This window comes from Mus musculus, chromosome 14 (genome assembly GCF_000001635.26).
Source record: "Mus musculus strain C57BL/6J chromosome 14, GRCm38.p6 C57BL/6J".
Classification (NCBI taxonomy): domain Eukaryota; kingdom Metazoa; phylum Chordata; class Mammalia; order Rodentia; family Muridae; genus Mus; species Mus musculus.
In genome coordinates this window covers 122,624,386-122,646,020 of record NC_000080.6, presented here as the reverse complement: position 1 = coordinate 122,646,020, position 21,635 = coordinate 122,624,386, and the positions used below count along the sequence as shown (strand labels likewise).

Here is a 21,635-nt window from a genome sequence, read left to right as displayed (position 1 = left end):
AGATCCTGTCCTTTATGACATTTTTAAAGATTGTGACTTTTTTATTATAATACTTGGTCTTGACTGCCCTTAACAGGATTTAGAAGTCCCTTTAGAAATACACCTTTGGGACCTACTGGGAGGGAGAATATCTGATCTCAAAGTGGGGGGCATGTACCAATGGGAAGCTGAGAGGTCCAGGAAGAGAGCAGTATAGGTCACCTGCCTTTACTTCCACATCCTGCATGAGTCTGTGACTGCTGATGTCCTCTACTGACAACAGGATCCAGCTTGAATGTCCAGGATGGAATTAACACCAGGCACTATCCAGGAAGCACCAAACCTTCACTCACTGCCCTCTGCTTTTCCAGCATCAACCAGACAATGCTAGACTACCCAAGCCCTGCTGTATACAGCAGTACAATGAATCCACTTTTATGACCATGACTTGAACCTCTAGGTAAGAAGGCAGTCTAGAGGCTGCCTCTGTGTGAGTCAATGGAGGCCAGAGTCAGAATAAGGAAAGGGGGGTTTATCCCAAGGGAACAATAAAGAAAGTGTATTTGAAATCCATGAAGGAAATGAAGAGATACCAGACAAAGAGCAATAAGAAGTTGTACAAAAGCAAGACTTGTATCAGCTGCATAGCTCATGAACAGACAAATGGGAAACACTACTTCAGAAAAAGTGAACTATGAATTGAGCCTTAAGAGCAGTCGGGGGGGGGGGGGGAAGGGAATTACAGACGGAATGTAAAATGTGAATTTAAAAAGGGGGGAAAAAACAAACAAACAAATAAAAACAGAATGTTCCATGTTGGTATCAGGACCTCTGAAACCTGTGACATCACATAGGCAGGACCCTAAGACCTGTTGCCAAGGCAACAGCCACCATATTCCCAGAATCCACTTGGCTCACCTCCCACCTTTACCCATGCTACATCATCATCCATATTTAAAGAAAGGTCCCGATTTTCTTTCGATTTTCTCTCTCTCTCTCTCTCTCTCTCTCTCTCTCTCTCTCTCTCTCTCTCTCTCTCTCTTCCCCTCTTCTCTTTCCACCACTACCTTGCCCCACTCTTTCTCAATAAACCTCACGTGGAACTGTTTGACCTGGTGTAGTCCTTCTGAAGCCACAAGCGATTTCCAAAATCGTAACAGTCTGTCCCACGGGTGTGGGGCACGCGCCTGTAATCTCAGCATCAGGGAACATGACCCAACATTTAGAGCATTTAGAGGCCAGCCTGGTCCACATGCTCAGAGATACACAGATACACTTTGTCTTGGAAAACAAAACAAAACCAAAAAGAACAGGCTGCTCAAAGAGATCTCTCCCAAAACCAGACAGTGAGCCAAACAGCTAATGTACAAAGCACAGTACAGGAAATAAGCAAGCATAAGAAAGCAAGACACATGACTGCCCCAGACTAACGAACTCAAAGACACTGGATCAGGTACACCACCAGATGGAAATTTCAAAATTTATCTTGTAAAAATGATCAGTGACACAACAGAGGATTAAAAACAAGCAAATGAATTAAATGAGGATCTAGAAAGACAATGGAGAGGGAAGAGTCAGCAAAACAGATATTGAAATCAGCAGTTGTGGTAGTTTGAATGAAACAGCTCCATAAGTTCACAGGAAGGGACATGACATGAAAGAATTAGGAAGTGTGGCCTTGTGTTGGAGTAGGTTTGACCTTCTTGGAGGAAATGTGTTACTAACTGGGCTTTGAGGTTTCAGAAGTTTCAGCTAGGTCTAGTGGCTCTCTCTTCCTGATGCCTGAAAATACAGATGTAGAATTGTCAGCAACCTCTATAGCACCATGTCTGCCTGAATGCTGTCATGCTTCCCACCATGAACTGCCTCGAATGGACTAAACCTTTGCCCCAATTAAATGTTTTCCTTTAGCCAGGCAGTGGTAGGACATGCCTTTAATCCCTGCACTTGGAAGACAGAGGAAGATGGATTTCTGTGAGTTCAAGGCCAACCTGGTCTACAGAGTTAAGTTTCAGGACAGCCAAGGCTAAAAAGTTTTCCTTTATAAGAGTTTCCATGGTCAAGGAATCTCTTCACGGCAAGAAAAAGCTAACTAAGAGAGAAGTTTTGTTTTGTTTTGTTTTTAATCAGCAACATGGAAGAAAAAATTCAGCAAGGAAACTGAGTTTTTTTGCAAAAACAAAAGAATGAGAAATGTTGGAAATAGAATTTTAAATGAATACATTTTAAAGGGGGAACAGTGGACACTATTACAAACTAAACTAAGCAGAAAAAATACTAGGGGTAGAAGATAAGACTTACAAAATGCTAAATTCAAACATCAATAAGTAATATAAAATAAATGAGTATGTCCATCATGATCCAAGAATGCTGAACTATGATCAGAACAAACCTAAACATCCACGGGATAAGGAGGGGGCTGAGATAAACACTAAAGGCATGAAATGACAGCAGACAAGAATCGCATTCAGCTGGCCATGGCAGAAGACACCTTTTAACTCAGTAATAGTAGCAGAAGGCAAATCTCTGTGAGCTCAAGGCCAGCCTAGTCTACATGGTGAATTACAGGCCAGCCAGAGCTATATAGCGAGACACTGTTGACATTCAAATGCAATAGCCATTTAGTACTCCAAATGGACACCACAAGGCAAGAACCTTTCTACAACATATTATATACAAAATGTCAAAATATAAAACATTGAAACAATATTAAAAGCTTTAAAGGGCAAATGTCAGTTCACCTACAAAAGCAAGAACACAAAATACCATTAGCTCTCTCAGTAGTAGCCCTCAATGTCAGAAAAATATGAGACTATAAATATTAGGTTCTAAAAGTAAGTAACTGCCAGCCAAGATGGCTATTATCCAGCCATGTTATGTTTAACCCTGACAGAGAAACAGGGCATTTCAAGACAAGCATAAGCTGAAGCAATTCAAGACCACTAAGCCAATGCTACCAAAGATGCTTAAAATACTAATCAAAGGAATCAACGTCAAGAGCACAGGACAGAATGAGCTTCTTGAAAGGAAAAGCTAAGCAGAGGAGAGCTATAAAGAATTCACTACTCAACCCAGGAAACAAGCAAAGCCCTTATACACTATGAAGACAAAGTAAAGAACAAACAATAGTCTACTCAATCAACAAAAATCACAGGAATTAGTTGATTCCTCTCAGTAAAATTTTAAATATAAATGGCCTCACCTCACCATTAAAAAGACACAGAGTGGCCAACTAGATAACTAGATCCAGCTTTCTGCTGCTTCCAAGACACTTACTTTACTGCTAAAGGCTCCTCCAAAGATTGTGAGTCAACAGATAGAAAGAATTCTATTATTGATGTAAACCAAAACAATGTGGCCCAGCTATTCTGATACATGATAAGTAGACTTCCGACCAGAATTAGCCAAAGGTGATAAAGAAGCTCATGCTATACCAATAAAGGAAGTGATGAGTCAAGAAGATCTACAACTGTGGATGCACCAAACATGGGCCCCTGACCTCCCAAGCAAACACAAACACTAGACAGGTACTTGTACAATAGGAGTTGCTGACTTCAATACCTCACTCTCATCTCTAAGTCATCAAAATATTCAACAAAGAATACTCAGATTTAAGTCACATCATAGATCAAATGAGCTTAAACAGACAAATACAGAATATTCCATTCAATAGAAACAGAATACATATTATTCTAGGCAGCCCATAGAATCTTCTCTAAACAGACTATATTGCCAGCAACAAACCAAGTCTTAACAAATGAATCATCTTTTCTGGCTTATAATATCAGTGTGATGAAACTAGAAACTAGTAGTGAGAAAATCTACAGAAACCATGAAAACACATGAAGATAGAGCATCTAACCCTTGAATCACTGAAGAAATCAGAAAGAAATGGTCAAAGTTTCTAAAAGGGAATGAAAACACAACTTGGCAGAACCTTTCAAATACAGCTAAGGAAGCCCAGAAAATCTCCTCTTGAGTTTGCAGGTCAGAGTTTTCAGTAAAGTCTTAGAAAAAAATCTCAAATAACCTAATGACATAGATCAAGGACCTAGAAAGACAAGAATTCAAACCCCAAAGCAGTATAAGTTAAAAAATAATAAATATCAGGGTAAAATTAATAGAATGGAGACTAAAGGAAGCATAGAATCAATCAAACAGAGCTGATATTTGAAAAAAATAAGATGAACAAATTCATGGCCAAATGAACAAAAAAAGGGAGAGAAGACACTAATTAGAAATGAACACAGTGAGACCCTGTTTCCCCTCCCTCTCCTCCTTTCTCTCCCTCTCTGAATCCCCCCCCCCCTCTCTCTCTCCAACAAAACCCAGAGAATCATTACACAGTACTTTTAAAAACTTATATTCCAAAAGCCTGGGAAGTAAAAGAAAGAAGTTCCAAACACACATGACCTATAATGCTATAATGACCTATAGAAATAACTTTAAAGGATTTGTAATAGTCAAGGAAATTAAAATGATGGTTAATAAGCCGGGCGTGGTGGTGCACGCCTTTAATCCCAGCAATCGGGAGACAGAGGCAGGCGAATTTCTGAGTTGGAGGACAGCCTGGTCTACAAAGTGAATTCTAGGACAGCCAGGGCTATACAGAGAAACCCTGTCTCAAAAAACAAAAAACAACAACAACAAAAAGACGGTTAAAAAAAAAAAAAAAAAAAAGAGACTCTCCACCAGGACCAGGTTGGATTCAGTGCAAGAATGTGAGGATGGTTCAGTGTACACAAACCAATAATGCCACAGTCCAATGATGCATTAGCTACATTTCTGCAACAACTGTGCCCTTAAAAAAGAATGAGGTTCTCCAAATAGAAAACTGAAACTAAAACAAGAGTGAAGAAAGCATATATTTTGTCTTTCCTCGGTTTGCCTTAAATGTACAAAAATAAATTATTATGTATTGATATATTTATATTTTAATAAAATTATTTTTATTCACAGTTACAAATATGTGCAACGAGTATATTTAATACTATTTTGATATTAAATATAATCTTTATTTGTTAATGGTGAATATTAATTATAATATCATCATTATGTTTTGTTTAAGTAAGAACTAATCAATATTGTATATATGAGGGTATAACCAAAATATATTATAAAGTACAATAAACCAATACAGAACACTACTACTTTGGCAGAGAAAACTGAATAGAGATTACAGAAAAGTGACTTTGTAATGTGTCTGGATGACAGCACAGTAAGAAAAGGTATTCACAGGAGGTGTCTGTGTGATCTGGAGGGTTCTCAGGGAAATCCCTAAAGCCTTGTAAAACTTCTTTACCGTGTTTCATTTCACTTCAAATTTTATGACTTCTCTTCCTTCCAGTCTGCTCAGGACACTAGCAAGCTTCTATTTAATAGCCACAACTGTAAGCATGTATTTCACAATGAGAGCGAAAGGGAAGAATTAGAAGAAATAGAAGGAAAGGGATGGGAATCATCAAGGACACACCCATGTATGAAATCTGAATTGTAATTATAGTAAATTTTTTCAATAATAAAAAAAAATGGCATTTCTGAAGTAGATGGTACATGGAAACAAATGTTCCAAACTAAAAGCTACAGTTACGTAAAAAACACAACAGTGGCCAACAATTACTTTCCACCTCTGGCAGTATAGATAAATGCTTCCAGAAAAGAAACACAGACCTGAAAGTGGGAGAGCACAGAAAGATTTTGTTTCTACCACATAGCACAAAAAAGAGGGAAAAGGCAACAACCTGTGCACAGAGTGGAGGAGCACAGCTCTGTGGCTGTGTGTAGGCCTTGCAAAATAAGCTCTAGATCCTGATTCCCCAGCAACACAGAAGAGGAAAAAGAAAACAGAAACAGAAACATAAATCACACAAGAAAATCCAGAAAATGACACTACAAAAGAAAACAAACAAAAAATAAAATAGGTTCAAATATATGTTTATAATTCTGTTGCTCACACTTGGGAATATATTTTCCCATGGACTCAAGGTCTACTTTAACCCTTAAGTAAACTTACAATGGCCATCCAAACCATAATATAAGTGTGAGATATCTCAATAAGAGTAGGAAAAACCTGATCCATCACCAAAGGGCTCACGCGCATGTGCACACACACAGACTTGAATACTGTGTCACCAAAGAAAGTGTTCTTGAGTGTAAGATGTGTAATTCACAGCATGTCACAGGCACATGATCCTAGTGTAGACTCTAGCCCTCCTGCTTTCCAAAATTCCTCCAAATATGACAATCATTTATTACAAAATATTCTCATAGATGACTTGGATAGGTGGTAATATCTAAGCTATGACTAAAAAGAGCCCAATTTGAGTTTAAAAGTGTATTAATAAAATTAAACCACTTTAGGACAGTCTTAGAAGCTGCTGAGTGCTTCATGGGGAATAAAAGGACCAATGATTTAACCCACAGACAGCAGCATTATATAACCTACCAAGTCTTACTGTGAAATTAGTACAATAGGGAAAAGCTTCTAAAGATGCTGGCAACGCTGAGGAAGTAATTAATACAGATGTTCTCGACAGATAAAATAGTATCTTATATGTACTGGCCTTATATCCAAGGCAGTTTTTCAAAACAAACAACAAAGAACACTTAATATGACTTAAATGACCAAAACCAAAATAATTTAGCCATACCCAACAGAAGCAGTACACAACAAGCCAATCACAGAAGAGCATGCTGAGGAAGCTGATAGCTCAAGAACACCAGACCAAAGAACTCTATGCTAGCTTGTCTCATTTACAAGAATATCTTAATGTCCATGATCACTTTGGAATATACAAACTTTGCCAAATCAAATGCTCTCCTATCATAGACAAAAATTCTGAGTAACAAACCACACTGAGAAAACAGGACTACTAAAATATTAGTATATGGCTTCCTGAAACAATGTAGCTAGCAGCACAGATTGTTTTAAGATGTTGCTGTAAGCCTGACAGAAAGTGTTGTCTGAGGCCCTTGCCTAGCCACAGCTTTCCATAGGTATACACATGTATTGATCTGACTCAAAATTATAGGTTTCAAAGCTTTGTTCTCTTTTCCTATTTTCTCCATTTAGACACTACAGAAGACAACTGTGTTCATGAGCAAGAGGAATATACTTGAAACTTCATATATATATATATATTCACTTGCTTAGCCTATCCAGCTCTCACCTCCCACTTTCTACTGCATCTTTCTTTCCTAGCAAAGCTATTAAGTTGATATTTTCCATTTTAGAAAAAGGTAAGAACTTGAACAAGCTTGTCAAGGGCACCTTCATTTGAATCCTGTGTGCTGTGTCCTTCACATTACAACAGACCACAGCCGAGTGCTCACACACAACTAAATACAAACTGTGTCCAATCCTCAAGACTCTTCAGACAATTATTCGTTTTAATTAGCTAGTGAGTTCATCTTATAAAAGAACCAAACTAAGATCAAGTGACTACAAGTCCTACTTTAATAAGAGAATATGGTAATTCAACTGATAAATTCTAGAGCCACAAGTAATAGAAACCAAAAACTATTAAAATATTATTTGCTCTATGGGAATTACTTATTACACGTTTGCTCAACCGTATCTGCTGAAAGACACAGAAACACTACCAAAGTTAATTTAAGGACTTACCAATTTCCCTTGCAATTCTGACAGCTTCATCTGCATCCTGTAAAGGCAGGAAATGAGACTCAACATTAATCCCATGAGACATTGCACAATGTCTTTAGGGCAGTCATATATTGCACTACTGTCTCCTCTGATTCATTTAATGTTCAATTTTACAACCTTCTAACCCTTTTCATTCAGAGAAATGTAAAATTAATACCATAAGTGGAATGTAAATTCTCCTTCGTCGTTATTATATTAAGAAACTCAAAGCAGTTTGAAATGAGCTGGCAGGAAACATGACCAGAATTGCCAATGATTCGGTGCAGTTGCTGGGATTTAATGGCAGATTTTAGATGTTTACAATCAATACTGAATTGTAAATCAGATCATTAAAGCTTGTCTGCAGCCCCCTTGTCTATTTACACACTGTGTTTTCCTAGATTCTGTCAGCAGGGGGAGTTGATTGTCTATTGTTTGGGAGGAGCTCTATCAATTTTCTAGAAATAAGTAAATTTCCAGTATCTGTAAGAATTAGCAATTGTTTAAAAAAAAAAGGAAAAAAAAGAAGAAAGAAAGGAAGGGAGGAAAGAAAAAGAAAAAAAAGAAGAAACCTTGTGATTTCCATTATATTTTCTTAACCAATTCTTCAGGTACATATTTTATCTTTACAGTTGTACTAGGCACATAAATTAAAGTTCAGTGAAACTCCGAAGAACAAGGTAAGGACTCCTCCCTGAGGTCCAAGACAGGCCTGCGTTACCGACTCACAAGTGCATCCGTCCCCGCCATTTGTCAGCAGTAACACTTAAAACCGCTTCAACAAACTGCCCCAGCCAAAGCCATTCACCTGATATACACTGTGCAAACTCTATGCACAAATTTTCGACATAATGACAAGAACTCTGAAGCCACTTTCTCAATTCAATTAATTTTTCTAATCCAGTGGCACTATATGCACCACCAGCAATGTTCTAGAACCACCAGTTGATAAATATGCAGGAATTTTTCCACAATTTCAAGGCATTCAAGGGAAGCCTGGCATTTTTAAAGCTCTTAAATTACTACATTTAAAATGAAGAGCAATCACAGTAGACTCCCCAATCCCCAAACTGGGACTAGGGGAAAATAACTGCTTCATTTATGTCCAGTTTTTAGAAAAAGAAAAGAAATTCTTCCTTAAAAGTCTTCAGTACCCAACAGCATCCCTGAATAAGGAGGCTGGAACGGGAAGTTGTCAGAAAAATTTAATTTCCTTTCATTAGCCAGTCTGCTCCACAAATAGGTGCTTGTTAAGTTCAAAGCAATCCTGAAAGCGACACCAGTTTTAAGTCTTTTTTTACTCCAAGCAGTCACATCTGCTAATGAGATTTTCCAAATAACAATTGTTTTCAAGTCAGAGATAAAGCTCTGTCTTGCTCCCTGCCCCAAAATCAAGCTTTACTCGCTTTCTATACCTTGATGCTTGCACCAACCCTGCATCTCCAAATTTTAGTTTAAAAAGATAAAATTTTAAAAAAAATCTATGAAACGGGTCATTTAAGAATGTCATGGCTTCCACACATTGAGTTGGAAGGCTCTTTGTTCCAGCCGGTGACAGTTATTGGAGAATACTTGCCTTTAATAGCCTCTGTCAGGAAGTGTTAAACCTGCCAAATCGAACAATTAGTGCCTCTTGAACAACATACAGGAAGAGTGAGGACTGGTGAGGACCCGGTTATAATCAGCTAGAAGGAAACTTTTAACATTTCATTCAATGTGGAAGGGTGTGTTTGCCAAAGACGTCTCAAAGAAATTCAACTACAACCTACAAAGTCTGGGGCCCAGGGAAGCCAACAGTGCTCAAAATCTACTTCTGGTTGTGACATATTTATGTATCCACATGACACACACACGTTATGCTTTATATGTAAAGAGAATTTGTATTTATCTACAGCAAAACTTCTCAAAATTCCTGATCTCCCACAACACAATGTTAACTTTTGACGAAGGTATAAGTTTTCCTACCATGAAAATGAATTTCTATGACAAAGATTTTTCAGATAAAATCAAATTGCCTTAAAAATTAATTTTTCATTTGTCATTCACTGAGCCAAAAAATTCATTGAGGATCTATTACGTATTAGACATTACAAAACACATATTATTGTTTTTGAAAATAAACTAAACACATGTGACACATCTAGTTTTATTATGGGATACATAAAGATTAAAAACTCTAAATAGCTCCTAAATCAATAGCACTAACATATGGTGCATAGACCCTCCTTATGGGGTTATGGATAGGAAAAAAAACATGTAATAAAGCTTTGGAAAGTCTATTCAGAACAACAGATAATTTAAGTCCAGTAAAAACAAACAAAAAACAAATAAATCTAAAGAGAAATATAAAACACATCCACCCTCAGCTTTCGCCCTAGCAGTAGGCTGACACAGGACATCCCACTCAAGTGTGAACACAGGAACAAGCCTGAGCAGCACTTCACACTTCGGTCAAGACACACACATAGCCTTTGTGCAAATAGCTGCATTTATCAAACATGGAGAGCCTGTGTCCCTTCCTCCACAGCCTTTGGTTGTAGAAAGTTATCCTATGGATGACTCTCTCACATGTATCAACAAAAACTTACAAGGAGTTTGTTATTTTCAATTGTGCTGTTTTGATAAGTAAAACATCTGGAAAACAATTTAATGGGCCTTCAACAAAGGACTAGCATACAGATGGCTCAGTGACTCTACCCATTTAAAAGAATGATGATCCATGTGTTTTAAGACACTAAGCCGATAAATATTTTCTAGCAACAGTGTATACAATCGTGTATACAATCTGGCCTTTTATCCTTCTAGAGTCCTAGCCCATGAAGAGAAACAGAAAGTCAAGTGGACAAGCAAGTCACCTGAGAAGTGATGTGAACACTTCATGGCAACAGCAGAGAATAAGAGGAAACTTGCTTTAGGTAATCGGAAAAGGACCCTCCTGAAGTAAAATTGAAAACCACAGATTAAAAAAGCCGGGTTGGGCTGGAGAGATGGCTCAGTGGTTAAGAGCACTGACTGCTCTTCCATACGTCTTGAATTCAATTCCCAGCAACCACACAGTAGCTCACAGCCATCTGTACTGGGATCCGATGCCCTCTTCTGGTGTGTCTGAAGACAGCTACAGTGTACTCATATACATAAAGTAAATAAATAAATCTTTTTTTAAAAAACTATGCAGCTGGGGCCATGGGTCCCTCCATATGTACTCTTTGGTTGGTAGTTTAGTCATTGGGAGCTCTGAGGGTACTGGTTGGTTCATCTTGTTGTTCCTCCTATGGGGCTGCAAGCTCCTTCAGCTCCTTCAGCTCCTTCAGTCCTTTCTCTAGCTTCTTCATTGGGGACCCTGTTCTCAGTCCAATGGATGGATGTGAGTATCCACCTCTTTATTTGTCAGGAACTGGCAGAGCCTCTCAGGAGAAAGCTATATCAGGCTCCTGTCAGCAAGCACTTGTTGGCATCCACAATACTGTCTGGGTTTGGTGACTGTATGGGATGGATCCTTGGGTGGGGCACTCTCTGGATGGGCTTTCCTTCAGTCTCTGCTCCACACTTTGTCTCTGTATCTCCTCTCATGGGTATTTTGTTCCCCCCTGTAAGAAGAACCAAAGAGTCCATACTTTGGTTTTCCTTCTTCTTGAGCTTCATTTAGTCTGTGAATTGTATCTTGGATATTCTGAGCTTCTGGGCTAATATCTACTTATCAGTGAGTGTATACCATGTGTGTTCTTTTGTGATTGGGTTACCTCACTCAGGATGATATTTTTCAGTTCCATCCATTTGCCTAAGAATTTCATGAAGTCATTGTTTTCAATAGCTGAGTAGTATTCCGGTGTGTAAATGTACCACATTTTCTGTATCCATTCCTCTGTTGAGGGATATCTGGGTTCTTCCCAGCTCCTGGCTATTATAAATAAGGCTGCTATGAACATAGTGGAGCATGTGTCCTTATTACATGTTGGAGCATCTTCTAGGTATATGACCAGGAATGGTATAGCTGGGTCCTCTGTTAGTATTATGTCCAATTTTCTGAGGAACCACCAAACTGATTTCCAGAGTGGTTGTACCAGCTTGCAATCCCACCAACAATGGAGGAGTGTCCCTCTTTCTCCACATGCTCTCCAGCATCTACTGTCACCTGAGTTTTTGATCTTAGCCATTCTGACTGGTGTGAGGTGGAATCTCAGGGTTGTTTTGATTTGCATTTCCCTGATGACTAAGGATGTTGAACATTTTTTCAGGTGCTTTTCAGCCATTCGGCATTCATCAGTTGAGAATTCTTTGTTTAGCTCTGTACCCCATTTTTAATAGGGTTATTTTGTTCTCTAGAGTCTAACTTCTTGAGTTCTTTGTATATATTATTCCTCTATTGGATATAGGGTTGGTAAAGATTTTTTCCCAATTTGTTGGTTGCCATTTTACATGGAGGGACCATGTCGCCAGCTGCACATGTGGCAGAGGGTGGCCTTGTTGGAAATCAATGGGAGGAGAGGCCCTTGTTCCTGAGAAGGCTCAATGCCACAGTGTAGGTGAATGCCAGGACAGGGAAATAGCAGTTGGTGGGCTGATGAGGGAGAATGGGATGGGGGGGGGGCAGGGTTCAGAGGGGAAACAAGGAAAGGGGATAACATTTGAAATGTAAATAAAAAAATATGAAATAAAAAATAGTAAATCGAAAAAATTGTTAACAGCCAAGGAAAAAAGTATGTGTGAGGAACAAAATAATTTCTGGTTAATAATTTCTAACTTAACTGGGCAGTGGTGGCGCACACCTTTGACCCCAGCACTTAGGAGGCAGAGGCAGGTGGATTGGTGCCCCTTGTTTTTCTTTTGATTGATTTATATAAATGTAGATTGTATAGCTGTTTAAATATATGATCATTACTTATATGGATGCAAACAAACAAAAAGCTCAGTGTTGTGGAAAACAAAAAGAGAGGAAGTTCAACAGAGAACCAGCATACAGTGGACTCCAACTTAAAAGGAACTTATTGTGTTCCAGAAATAGAGAGGGACAGAAGACACATTAGGATAGAAGACATGGCCATCCCTGTCTTGGCCTTCTGTGATACAGCCCAGAAACCCTGTGACACAGCCCAGAAACCCTGTGATACAGCCCAGAAACCATGTGATACAGCCCAGAATCTCTGTGATACAGCCCAGAAACCCTGTGACACAGCCCAGAAACCCTGTGACACAGCCCAGAAAACCTGTGATACAGCCCAGAAACCATGTGATACAGCCCAGAATCTCTGTGACACAGCCCAGAAAACCCGTGATACAGCCCAGAAACCATGTGATACAGCCCAGAATCTCTGTGACACAGCCCAGAAACCCTGTGACACAGCCCAGAAACCCTGTGACACAGCCCAGAAACCCTGTGACACAGCCCAGAAACCCTGTGACACAGCCCAGAAACCATGTGATACAGCCCAGAAAACCCGTGATACAGCCCAGAAACCATGTGATACAGCCCAGAAACCATGTGATACAGCCCAGAAACCCTGTGACACAGCCCAGAAAACCTGTGATACAGCCCAGAAACCAAGTGATACAGCCCAAAATCTCTGTGATACAGTCCAGAAACCATGTGATACAGCCCAGAAACCCTGTGACACAGTCCAGAAAACCTGTGATACAGCCCAGAAACCCTGTGATACAGCCCAGAAACCCTGTGACACAGCCCAGAAACCCTGTGACACAGCCCAGAAAACCTGTGATACAGCCCAGAAACCCTGTGACACAGCCCAGAAACCCTGTGACACAGTCCAGAAAACCTGTGATACAGCCCAGAAACCCTGTGATACAGCCCAGAAACCGTGTGATACAGTCCAGAAACCATGTGATACAGCCCAGAAACCCTGTGACACAGCCCAGAAAACCTGTGATACAGCCCAGAAACCATGTGATACAGCCCAGAATCTCTGTGATACAGTCCAGAAACCATGTGATACAGCCCAGAAACCCTGTGATACAGCCCAGAAACCATGTGATACAGCCCAGAAACCCTGTGACACAGCCCAGAAAACCTGTGATACAGCCCAGAAACCATGTGATACAGCCCAGAAACCCTGTGATACAGTCCAGAAACCATGTGATACAGCCCAGAAACCCTGTGACACAGTCCAGAAAACCTGTGATACAGCCCAGAAACCCTGTGATACAGCCCAGAAACCCTGTGATACAGCCCAGAAACCCTGTGACACAGCCCAGAAACCCTGTGACACAGCCCAGAAACCCTGTGACACAGCCCAGAAAACCTGTGATACAGCCCAGAAACCATGTGATACAGCCCAGAAAACCCGTGATACAGCCCAGAAACCATGTGATACAGCCCAGAATCTCTGTGATACAGCCCAGAAACCATGTGATACAGCCCAGAAACCATGTGATACAGCCCAGAAACCCTGTGATACAACCCAGAAACCCTGTGATACAGCCCAGAAACCGTGTGATACAGTCCAGAAACCATGTGATACAGCCCAGAAACCCTGTGACACAGTCCAGAAAACCTGTGATACAGCCCAGAAACCATGTGATACAGCCCAGAAAACCTGTGATACAGCCCAGAAACCGTGTGATACAGCCCAGAATCTCTGTGATACAGCCCAGAAACCATGTGATACAGCCCAGAAACTCAATGACCTGGATCCAATAAAGAAAGAAGATCATGAACTGGGCTGGGCTTCCAGAGGACAATTCTTAAACCCACCCAAAGATATTCAGGACACACACAATACACACAGCAGCAGCATGCTCAGTGTGGCTTGACTGTTTCTGAAGGTACAGATATGAGTGCCTATACAGATATTTAAAGATTCAGTAGCCCTGCCATAAGCTGTGGGGATGGGGACTTCAACTTAATGCTTTATGTCCCAAGGAAAGACTATGATTCCACTCTCCATAATACTTTCATTGTTTAAACCCTCTGCCTCGCTTAGGGTTTTGTGTGTGTGTGTGTGTGTGTGTGTGTGTGTGTGTGTGTGTATGTGTTTAATTATGTAACAGTTGTCAAGGCAATACATTTTATCAAAACAAATGAGAAACCAGGTATGGTGGTTCATGCCTGTAAGTATGCACAAGAGGCTGAGGCAGGGGACTCAAAGCCAGACCACGTTTCAAAAGTTCAAAATAAATCAAAAAGAAAGAAGAAAAAGAGAAAGTTTTCTTTAAATCCACTTAAAATTTCCCATGACATCCATTACCTTATAGCAAGCACAGTCTCCTTAACTTGGTGTCAGTGCTTTGTCATGCCTGCCCAAGCCACCAGTACCAACCCTAGTCTATCCCACCTAGCCCTGCAGCCTCACTCCAAACCTCAAGCTGTCTCAGTCTTTGTCTATCCTGATGCAGTTGCCTCTGCTCAGAGAGAAACTCTCTTCTCTTTCAAGTCAGCTGTTACTAAGACTGGCCACATGCAAGGCCCTGAACCATCCAAGCTTTCATGGAACTTACAGGCTGGGAGAGCAGCAACTCCTTAGATATGCTACAAAGTAGCTAGCAATGTTGTGTGTATTCCATGCAGGTAATAAAGAGGAAATGTGGTGATAGGCTCTGAAACTCAAACATAGATGCCAACAAGTCTTGCATGCTTCGGAAATGACAGCACAGGGGACCACTGATTGTGGGAGCCTCTGAAAGAAGTAAGGATCCTCAACTTACCTGAGGTTACTGAGTAACCAAGGGTACCCACAGGTGATGGTAAACTCAGCAAAGGGCTAAAGAGATGGTTGATCTTTCAGATTACCTGAGTCTGATTTCTAGCACCTTCATGGGGGCTTACAGCCATATGAAACCTTTAGCTACAAGGAATCTGGTGTTCTCTTTTGTCCCCCAGGCATGCACTATAGTGCACAGACATGCATGCAGGCAAAAAAATCCATAATCATAAAATGAAATTGAAAGAGAGAGAGAAAGAGAGAGAGGGGGAGAGAGAGAGAAAAGAAGAAGAAGAAGAAGAAGAAGAAGAAGAAGAGGAGGAGGAGGAGGAGGAGGAGGAGGAGGAGGAGGAGGAGGAGGGACAGACAGAGAAAGAAAGAAAGAAAGAAAGAAAGAAAGAAAGAAAGAAAGAAAGAAAGAAAGAAAGAAAGAAAGAAAGAAATCTAACTTCATTTGAAAAGCAAGGAAATGGGGGGCCTCACTCTGGCTACCTTTTGTAGGGGCTGAAAGAGGTTTGCTTTGTGTGGAAGGGCTTGCTTTACACCATGCATTATATCTGTATACAAAGAGTAATTTCTAAACTATTCTACATTCACACATGAAGGCAAGTACTGGGACATGGTGCCACCTGACTGCAATCCCTCAAGCAAGATGGGAAGGCCAGAGGGAAGTAATTCAAATAATAAATAGAGTAAGGCAAAACTTCCCATTGATGATGGACTCAGGAAAGACTTCAGCTATTAAGTTTCCAATTGCTCAAGGTCAGGCTGGAAGAAGACTCTACCATAGTGTAAGAGTCCCTGTTACCCACAGACATTGTTCTAGAGCCTGCTGAAGCTGTCAAAATCCTTTATGGTAAAATACGACACTTACTGGCCCCAAAAATTCTACTAGGGAACTCCTACAGCTGATAAACACCTTCAGTGATGTGTCTAAATACATGATTAACTCAAAAAGAAAATTAGTAGCCCTCCAATATACAAATGACAGACTGAGAAAGAAATTGGGGAAACAACACCTTTCACAGTAGCCACAAATAATATAAAATATCTTGTGGTAAATCTAACCAAGCAAGTGAAAGACCTATATGGCAAGAACTTCAAGTCTTTGAAGAAAGAAATAGGAGAAGATATCAGAAGATGGAAAGATCGCTCATGCTCATGGATTAGAAGGATTAATATAGTAAAAATGGCCATCCCACCAAAAGCAATCTACAGATTCAATGCTATCCCCAGCAAAATTCCAACCCAACTCTTTAGAGACCTTGAAAGAAAAATTCTCAACTTCATATGGAAAAATAATAAGCACAGGATACCTGTAAAATAAAATAACTTCCGGAGGTATCACCATCCCTGATTTCAAGCTGTAGTACAAAGCTATAATAAAAACTGCATAGTGTTGGCATAAAAACAAAAACTTTTATCAATAGAATCAAACAGAAGATCCAGAAATAAACCCACATACCTATGGACACCTGAATTTTAATAAAGAAACCAGAAATAAACAATGGAAAAAAGAAAGACTCTTTAACAAACGATACTGATCTAACTATATTTCTGCATATAGAAGAATGCAAAAAGATCCATATCTATCACCCTGAGCAACATTCAGTGAATCAAAGACTTCAACATAAAACCAGATCAACTGAACCTGTAAGAAGAGAAAGTGGAAACTCACCTTGAACTCACTGGCACAGGAGACAACCTCCTAAACAGAAAACTGATATCACAGGTGCTAAGATCAACAATTGGCAAATGACCTCATGAAACTGAAAAGCTGATGTGAGGCAAAGGACAGGTCAACAGGAGAAAATGGCAGCCAGCTTTACATCCAACAGAGGGCTAATATCCAAAATATATAAAGAACTCAAGAAACTAAGATATCAGCAAACTAAACAATCCAGTTAAAAATGGGGTACAGATCTAAACAGAATTCTCAATAGAGAAAATCAAATGACTGTGAAATGTTTAATACCCTTATCCATCAAGGAAATGCAAATCAAAACTACTTTGAGATTCCATCTTACACCTGTCAGAATGGCTAAGATCAATAACACAAGTGACAGGACAGCTCATGCTAGTGAGGGTATGAAGCAAGGAGAACACTCTTCCATTACTGGTGGGGTGCAAACTTGTACAGCACTATGGAATCAGGATAATGGTTCCTTAGAAAATTGGGAATGACTCGAGCCCCTGGGTACCTTGCCAACGGAGTCGCACGACACCCGCAAGGGCCCACACAGGATTCCCCACGGGATCCTAAGGCCTCTGGTGAGTGGAACACAGCGCCTGCCCCAATCCAATCGCGAGAAACCCGAGACTGCAGTAATAGGGAAGCAGAATACCTGGGCCTGACCTGGGGCACAAGCCCCTTCTGCTCCACTCGAGCCCCGGGGTACCTTGCCAGCAGAGTCACCCGACACCCGCAAGGGCCCACACAGGATTGCCTATGGGATCCTAAGACCTCTGGTGAGTAGAACACAGCACCTGCCCCAATCCAATCGTGAGGAACCTGAGACTGCAGTACATAGGGAAGCAGACTACCCGGGCCTGACCTAGGGCACAAGTCCCTTCCATTCCACACAAGCCCCGGGGTACCTTGCCAACGGAGTCGCCTGACACCCACAAGGGCCCACACAGGATTCCACAAGGGATCCTAAGACCTCTAGTGAGTGGAACACAACTTCTGCCAGGAGTCCAGTTCGAACACCAGATATCTGGGTACCTTCCCTGCAAGAAGAGAGCTTGCCAGCAGAGAATACTCTGCCCACTGAAACTAAGGAGAGTGCTACCCTCCCAGGGCTGCTTATAGAGGAGAACAGAGTCACCTGAAGAACAAGCTCTTAACAGAGACAACTATAACAGCTAGCTTCAGAGATTACCAGATGGCGAAAGGCAAACGTAAGAATCCTACTAACAGAAATCAAGACCACTCACCATCATCAGAACGCAGCACTCCCACCCCACCTAGTCCTGGGCACCCCAACACAACCGAAAATCTAGACCCAGATTTAAAAACATTTCTCATGATGATGATAGAGGACATCAAGAAGGACTTTCATAAGTCACTTAAAGAATTACAGGAGAGCACTGCTAAAGAATTACAGGCCCTTAAAGAAAAGCAGGAAAACACAACCAAACAGGTAGAAGTCCTTGAAGAAAAACAGGAAAACACATCCAAACAGGTGATGGAAATGAACAAAACCATACTAGAACTAAAAAGGGAAGTAGACACAATAAAGAAAACCCAAAGCGAGACAATGCTGGAGATAGAAACCCTAGGAAAGAGATCTGGAACCATAGATGTGAGCATCAGCAACAGAATACAAGAAATGGAAGAGAGAATCTCAGGTGCAGAAGATTCCATAGAGAACATCGACACAACAATCAAAGAAAATACAAAATGCAAAAGGATCCTAACTCAAAACATCCAGGAAATCCAGGACACAATGAGAAGACCAAACCTACAGATAATAGGAATTGATGAGAATGAAGATTTTCAACTTAAAGGGCCAGCTAATATCTTCAACAAAATAATAGAAGAAAACTTCCCAAACATAAAGAAAGAGATGCCCATGAACATACAAGAAGCCTACAGAACTCCAAATAGACTGGACCAGAAAAGAAATTCCTCCCGACACATGATAATCAGAACAACAAATGCACTAAATAAAGATAGAATACTAAAAGCAGTAAGGGAAAAAGGTCAAGTAACATACAAAGGCAAGCCTATCAGAATTACACCAGATTTTTCACCAGAGACTATGAAAGCCAGAAGAGCCTGGACAGATGTTATACAGACACTAAGAGAACACAAATGCCAGCCCAGGCTACTATACCCGGCCAAACTCTCAATTACCATAGATGGAGAAACCAAAGTATTCCACGACAAAACCAAATTCACACAATATCTTTCCACGAATCCAGCCCATCAAAGGATAATAACAGAAAAGAAGCAATACAAGGACGGAAATCACGCCCTAGAACAAGCAAGAAAGTAATCCCTCAACAAACCAAAAAGAAGACAGCCAAAAGAACAGAATGCCAACTCTAACAACAAAAATAAAAGGAAGCAACAATTACTTTTCCTTAATATCTCTTAATATCAATGGACTCAATTCCTCAATAAAAAGACATAGACTAACAGACTGGCTACACAAACAGGACCCAACATTCTGCTGCTTACAGGAAACCCATCTCAGAGAAAAAGACAGACACTACCTCAGAGTGAAAGGCTGGAAAACAATTTTCCAAGCAAATGGTCTGAAGAAACAAGCTGGAGTAGCCATTCTAATATCGGATAAAATCGACTTCCAACCCAAAGTTATCAAAAAAGACAAGGAGGGACACTTCATACTCATCAAAGGTAAAATCCTCCAAGAGGAACTCTCAATTCTGAATATCTACGCTCCAAATGCAAGGGCAGCCACATTCATTAAAGACACTTTAGTAAAGCTCAAAGCACACATTGTACCTCACACAATAATAGTGGGAGACTTCAACACACCACTTTCATCAATGGACAGATCGTGGAAACAAAAACTAAACAGGGACACAGTGAAACTAACAGAAGTTATGAAACAAATGGACCTGACAGATATCTACAGAACATTTTATCCTAAAACAAAAGGATATACCTTCTTCTCAGCACCTCACGGGACCTTCTCCAAAATTGACCATATAATTGGTCACAAAACAGGCCTCAACAGATACAAAAATATTGAAATTGTCCCATGTATCCTATCAGACCACCATGGCCTAAGACTGATCTTCAATAACAACATAAATAATGGAAAGCCAACATTCACGTGGAAACTGAACAACACTCTTCTCAATGATACCTTGGTCAAGGACAGAATAAAGAAAGAAATTAAAGACTTTTTAGAGTTTAATGAAAATGAAGCCACAAGGTACCCAAACCTATGGGACACAATGAAAGCATTTCTAAGAGGGAAACTCATAGCTCTGAGTGCCTCCAAGAAGAAATGGGAGAGAGCACATACTAGCAGCTTGACAACACATCTAAAAACTCTAGAAAACAAGGAAGCAAATTCACCCAAGAGGAGTAGAAGGCAGGAAATAATCAAACTCAGGGGTGAAATCAACCAAGTGGAAACAAGAAGAACTATTCAAAGAATTAACCAAACGAGGAGTTGGTTCTTTGAGAAAATCAACAAAACAGATAAACCCTTAGCTAGACTCACTAGAGGGCACAGGGACAAAATCCTAATTAACAAAATCAGAAATGAAAAGGGAGACATAACAACAGATCCTGAAGAAATCCAAAACACCATCAGATCCTTCTACAAAAGGCTATACTCAACAAAACTGGAAAACCTGGACGAAATGGACAAATTTCTGGACAGATACCAGGTACCAAAGTTGAATCAGGATCAAGTTTACCATCTAAACAGTCCCATAGCCCCTAAAGAAATAGAAGCAGTTATTAATAGTCTCCCAGCCAAAAAAAGCCCAGGACCAGACGGGTTTAGTGCAGAGTTCTATCAGACCTTCAAAGAAGATCTAATTCCAGTTCTGCACAAACTATTTCACAAAATAGAAGTAGAAGGTACTCTACCCAACTCATTTTATGAAGCCACTATTACTCTGATACCTAAACCACAGAAAGATCCAACAAAGATAGAGAACTTCAGACCAATTTCTCTTATGAATATCGATGCAAAAATCCTCAATAAAATTCTCGCTAACCGAATCCAAGAACACATTAAAGCAATCATCCATCCTGACCAAGTAGGTTTTATTCCAGGGATGCAGGGATGGTTTAATATACGAAAATCCATCAATGTAATCCATTATATAAACAAACTCAAAGACAAAAACCACATGATCATCTCGTTAGATGCAGAAAAAGCATTTGACAAGATCCAACACCCATTCATGATAAAAGTGTTGGAAAGATCAGGAATTCAAGGCCCATACCTAAACATGATAAAAGCAATCTACAGCAAACCAGTAGCCAACATCAAAGTAAATGGAGAGAAGCTGGAAGCAATCCCACTAAAATCAGGGACTAGACAAGGCTGCCCACTTTCTCCCTACCTTTTCAACATAGTACTTGAAGTATTAGCCAGAGCAATTCGACAACAAAAGGAGATCAAGGGGATACAAATTGGAAAAGAGGAAGTCAAAATATCACTTTTTGCAGATGATATGATAGTATATATAAGTGACCCTAAAAATTCCACCAGAGAACTCCTAAACCTGATAAACAGCTTTGGTGAAATAGCTGGATATAAAATAAACTCAAACAAGTCAATGGCCTTTCTCTACACAAAGAATAAACAGGCTGAGAAAGAAATTAGGGAAACAACACCCTTCTCAATAGTCACAAATAATATAAA

General features: G+C 40.2%; 2 protein-coding genes across 7 annotated transcripts in view; both read right to left on the bottom strand.

The window, feature by feature from the left end:
* Pcca (propionyl-Coenzyme A carboxylase, alpha polypeptide) overlaps nucleotides 1-21,635 on the bottom strand; it is a 405,580-nt gene that overhangs the window by 243,924 nt on the left and 140,021 nt on the right. For all 6 annotated transcript variants that reach the window (NR_153443.1, XR_383133.3, XM_006518432.3 and 3 more), the window contains exon 8: nucleotides 7,604-7,640. Coding sequence is in view for 4 of the 6 variants with exons in the window: in XM_006518432.3 (XP_006518495.1) it covers nucleotides 7,604-7,640 (37 nt within the window). In the remaining 2 variants the exon portion in view is untranslated. The remainder of the gene's footprint in view (nucleotides 1-7,603; nucleotides 7,641-21,635) is intronic.
* Nucleotides 11,983-15,536, bottom strand: Gm46487 (predicted gene, 46487). Its single transcript, XM_017316344.1, has 2 exons — nucleotides 12,826-15,536; nucleotides 11,983-12,720 (listed from the first exon to the last, which is right to left on the bottom strand). Exons 1-2 carry the CDS (start codon nucleotides 14,285-14,287, stop codon nucleotides 12,593-12,595), a joined length of 1,590 nt encoding a protein of 529 aa, XP_017171833.1. The 5' UTR covers nucleotides 14,288-15,536; the 3' UTR covers nucleotides 11,983-12,592.

Excerpts from the sequence above, each read along its gene's own strand:
- Gm46487 (XM_017316344.1), bottom strand. The coding sequence starts at position 14,287 with ATGATCTTCTTTCTTTATTGGATCCAGGTCATTGAGTTTCTGGGCTGT. Across the intron at positions 12,721-12,825 it reads GTTTCTGGGCTGTATCACAG|GGTTTCTGGGCTGTGTCACA; the intron begins GTTTTCTGGGCT and ends GCTGTATCACAG.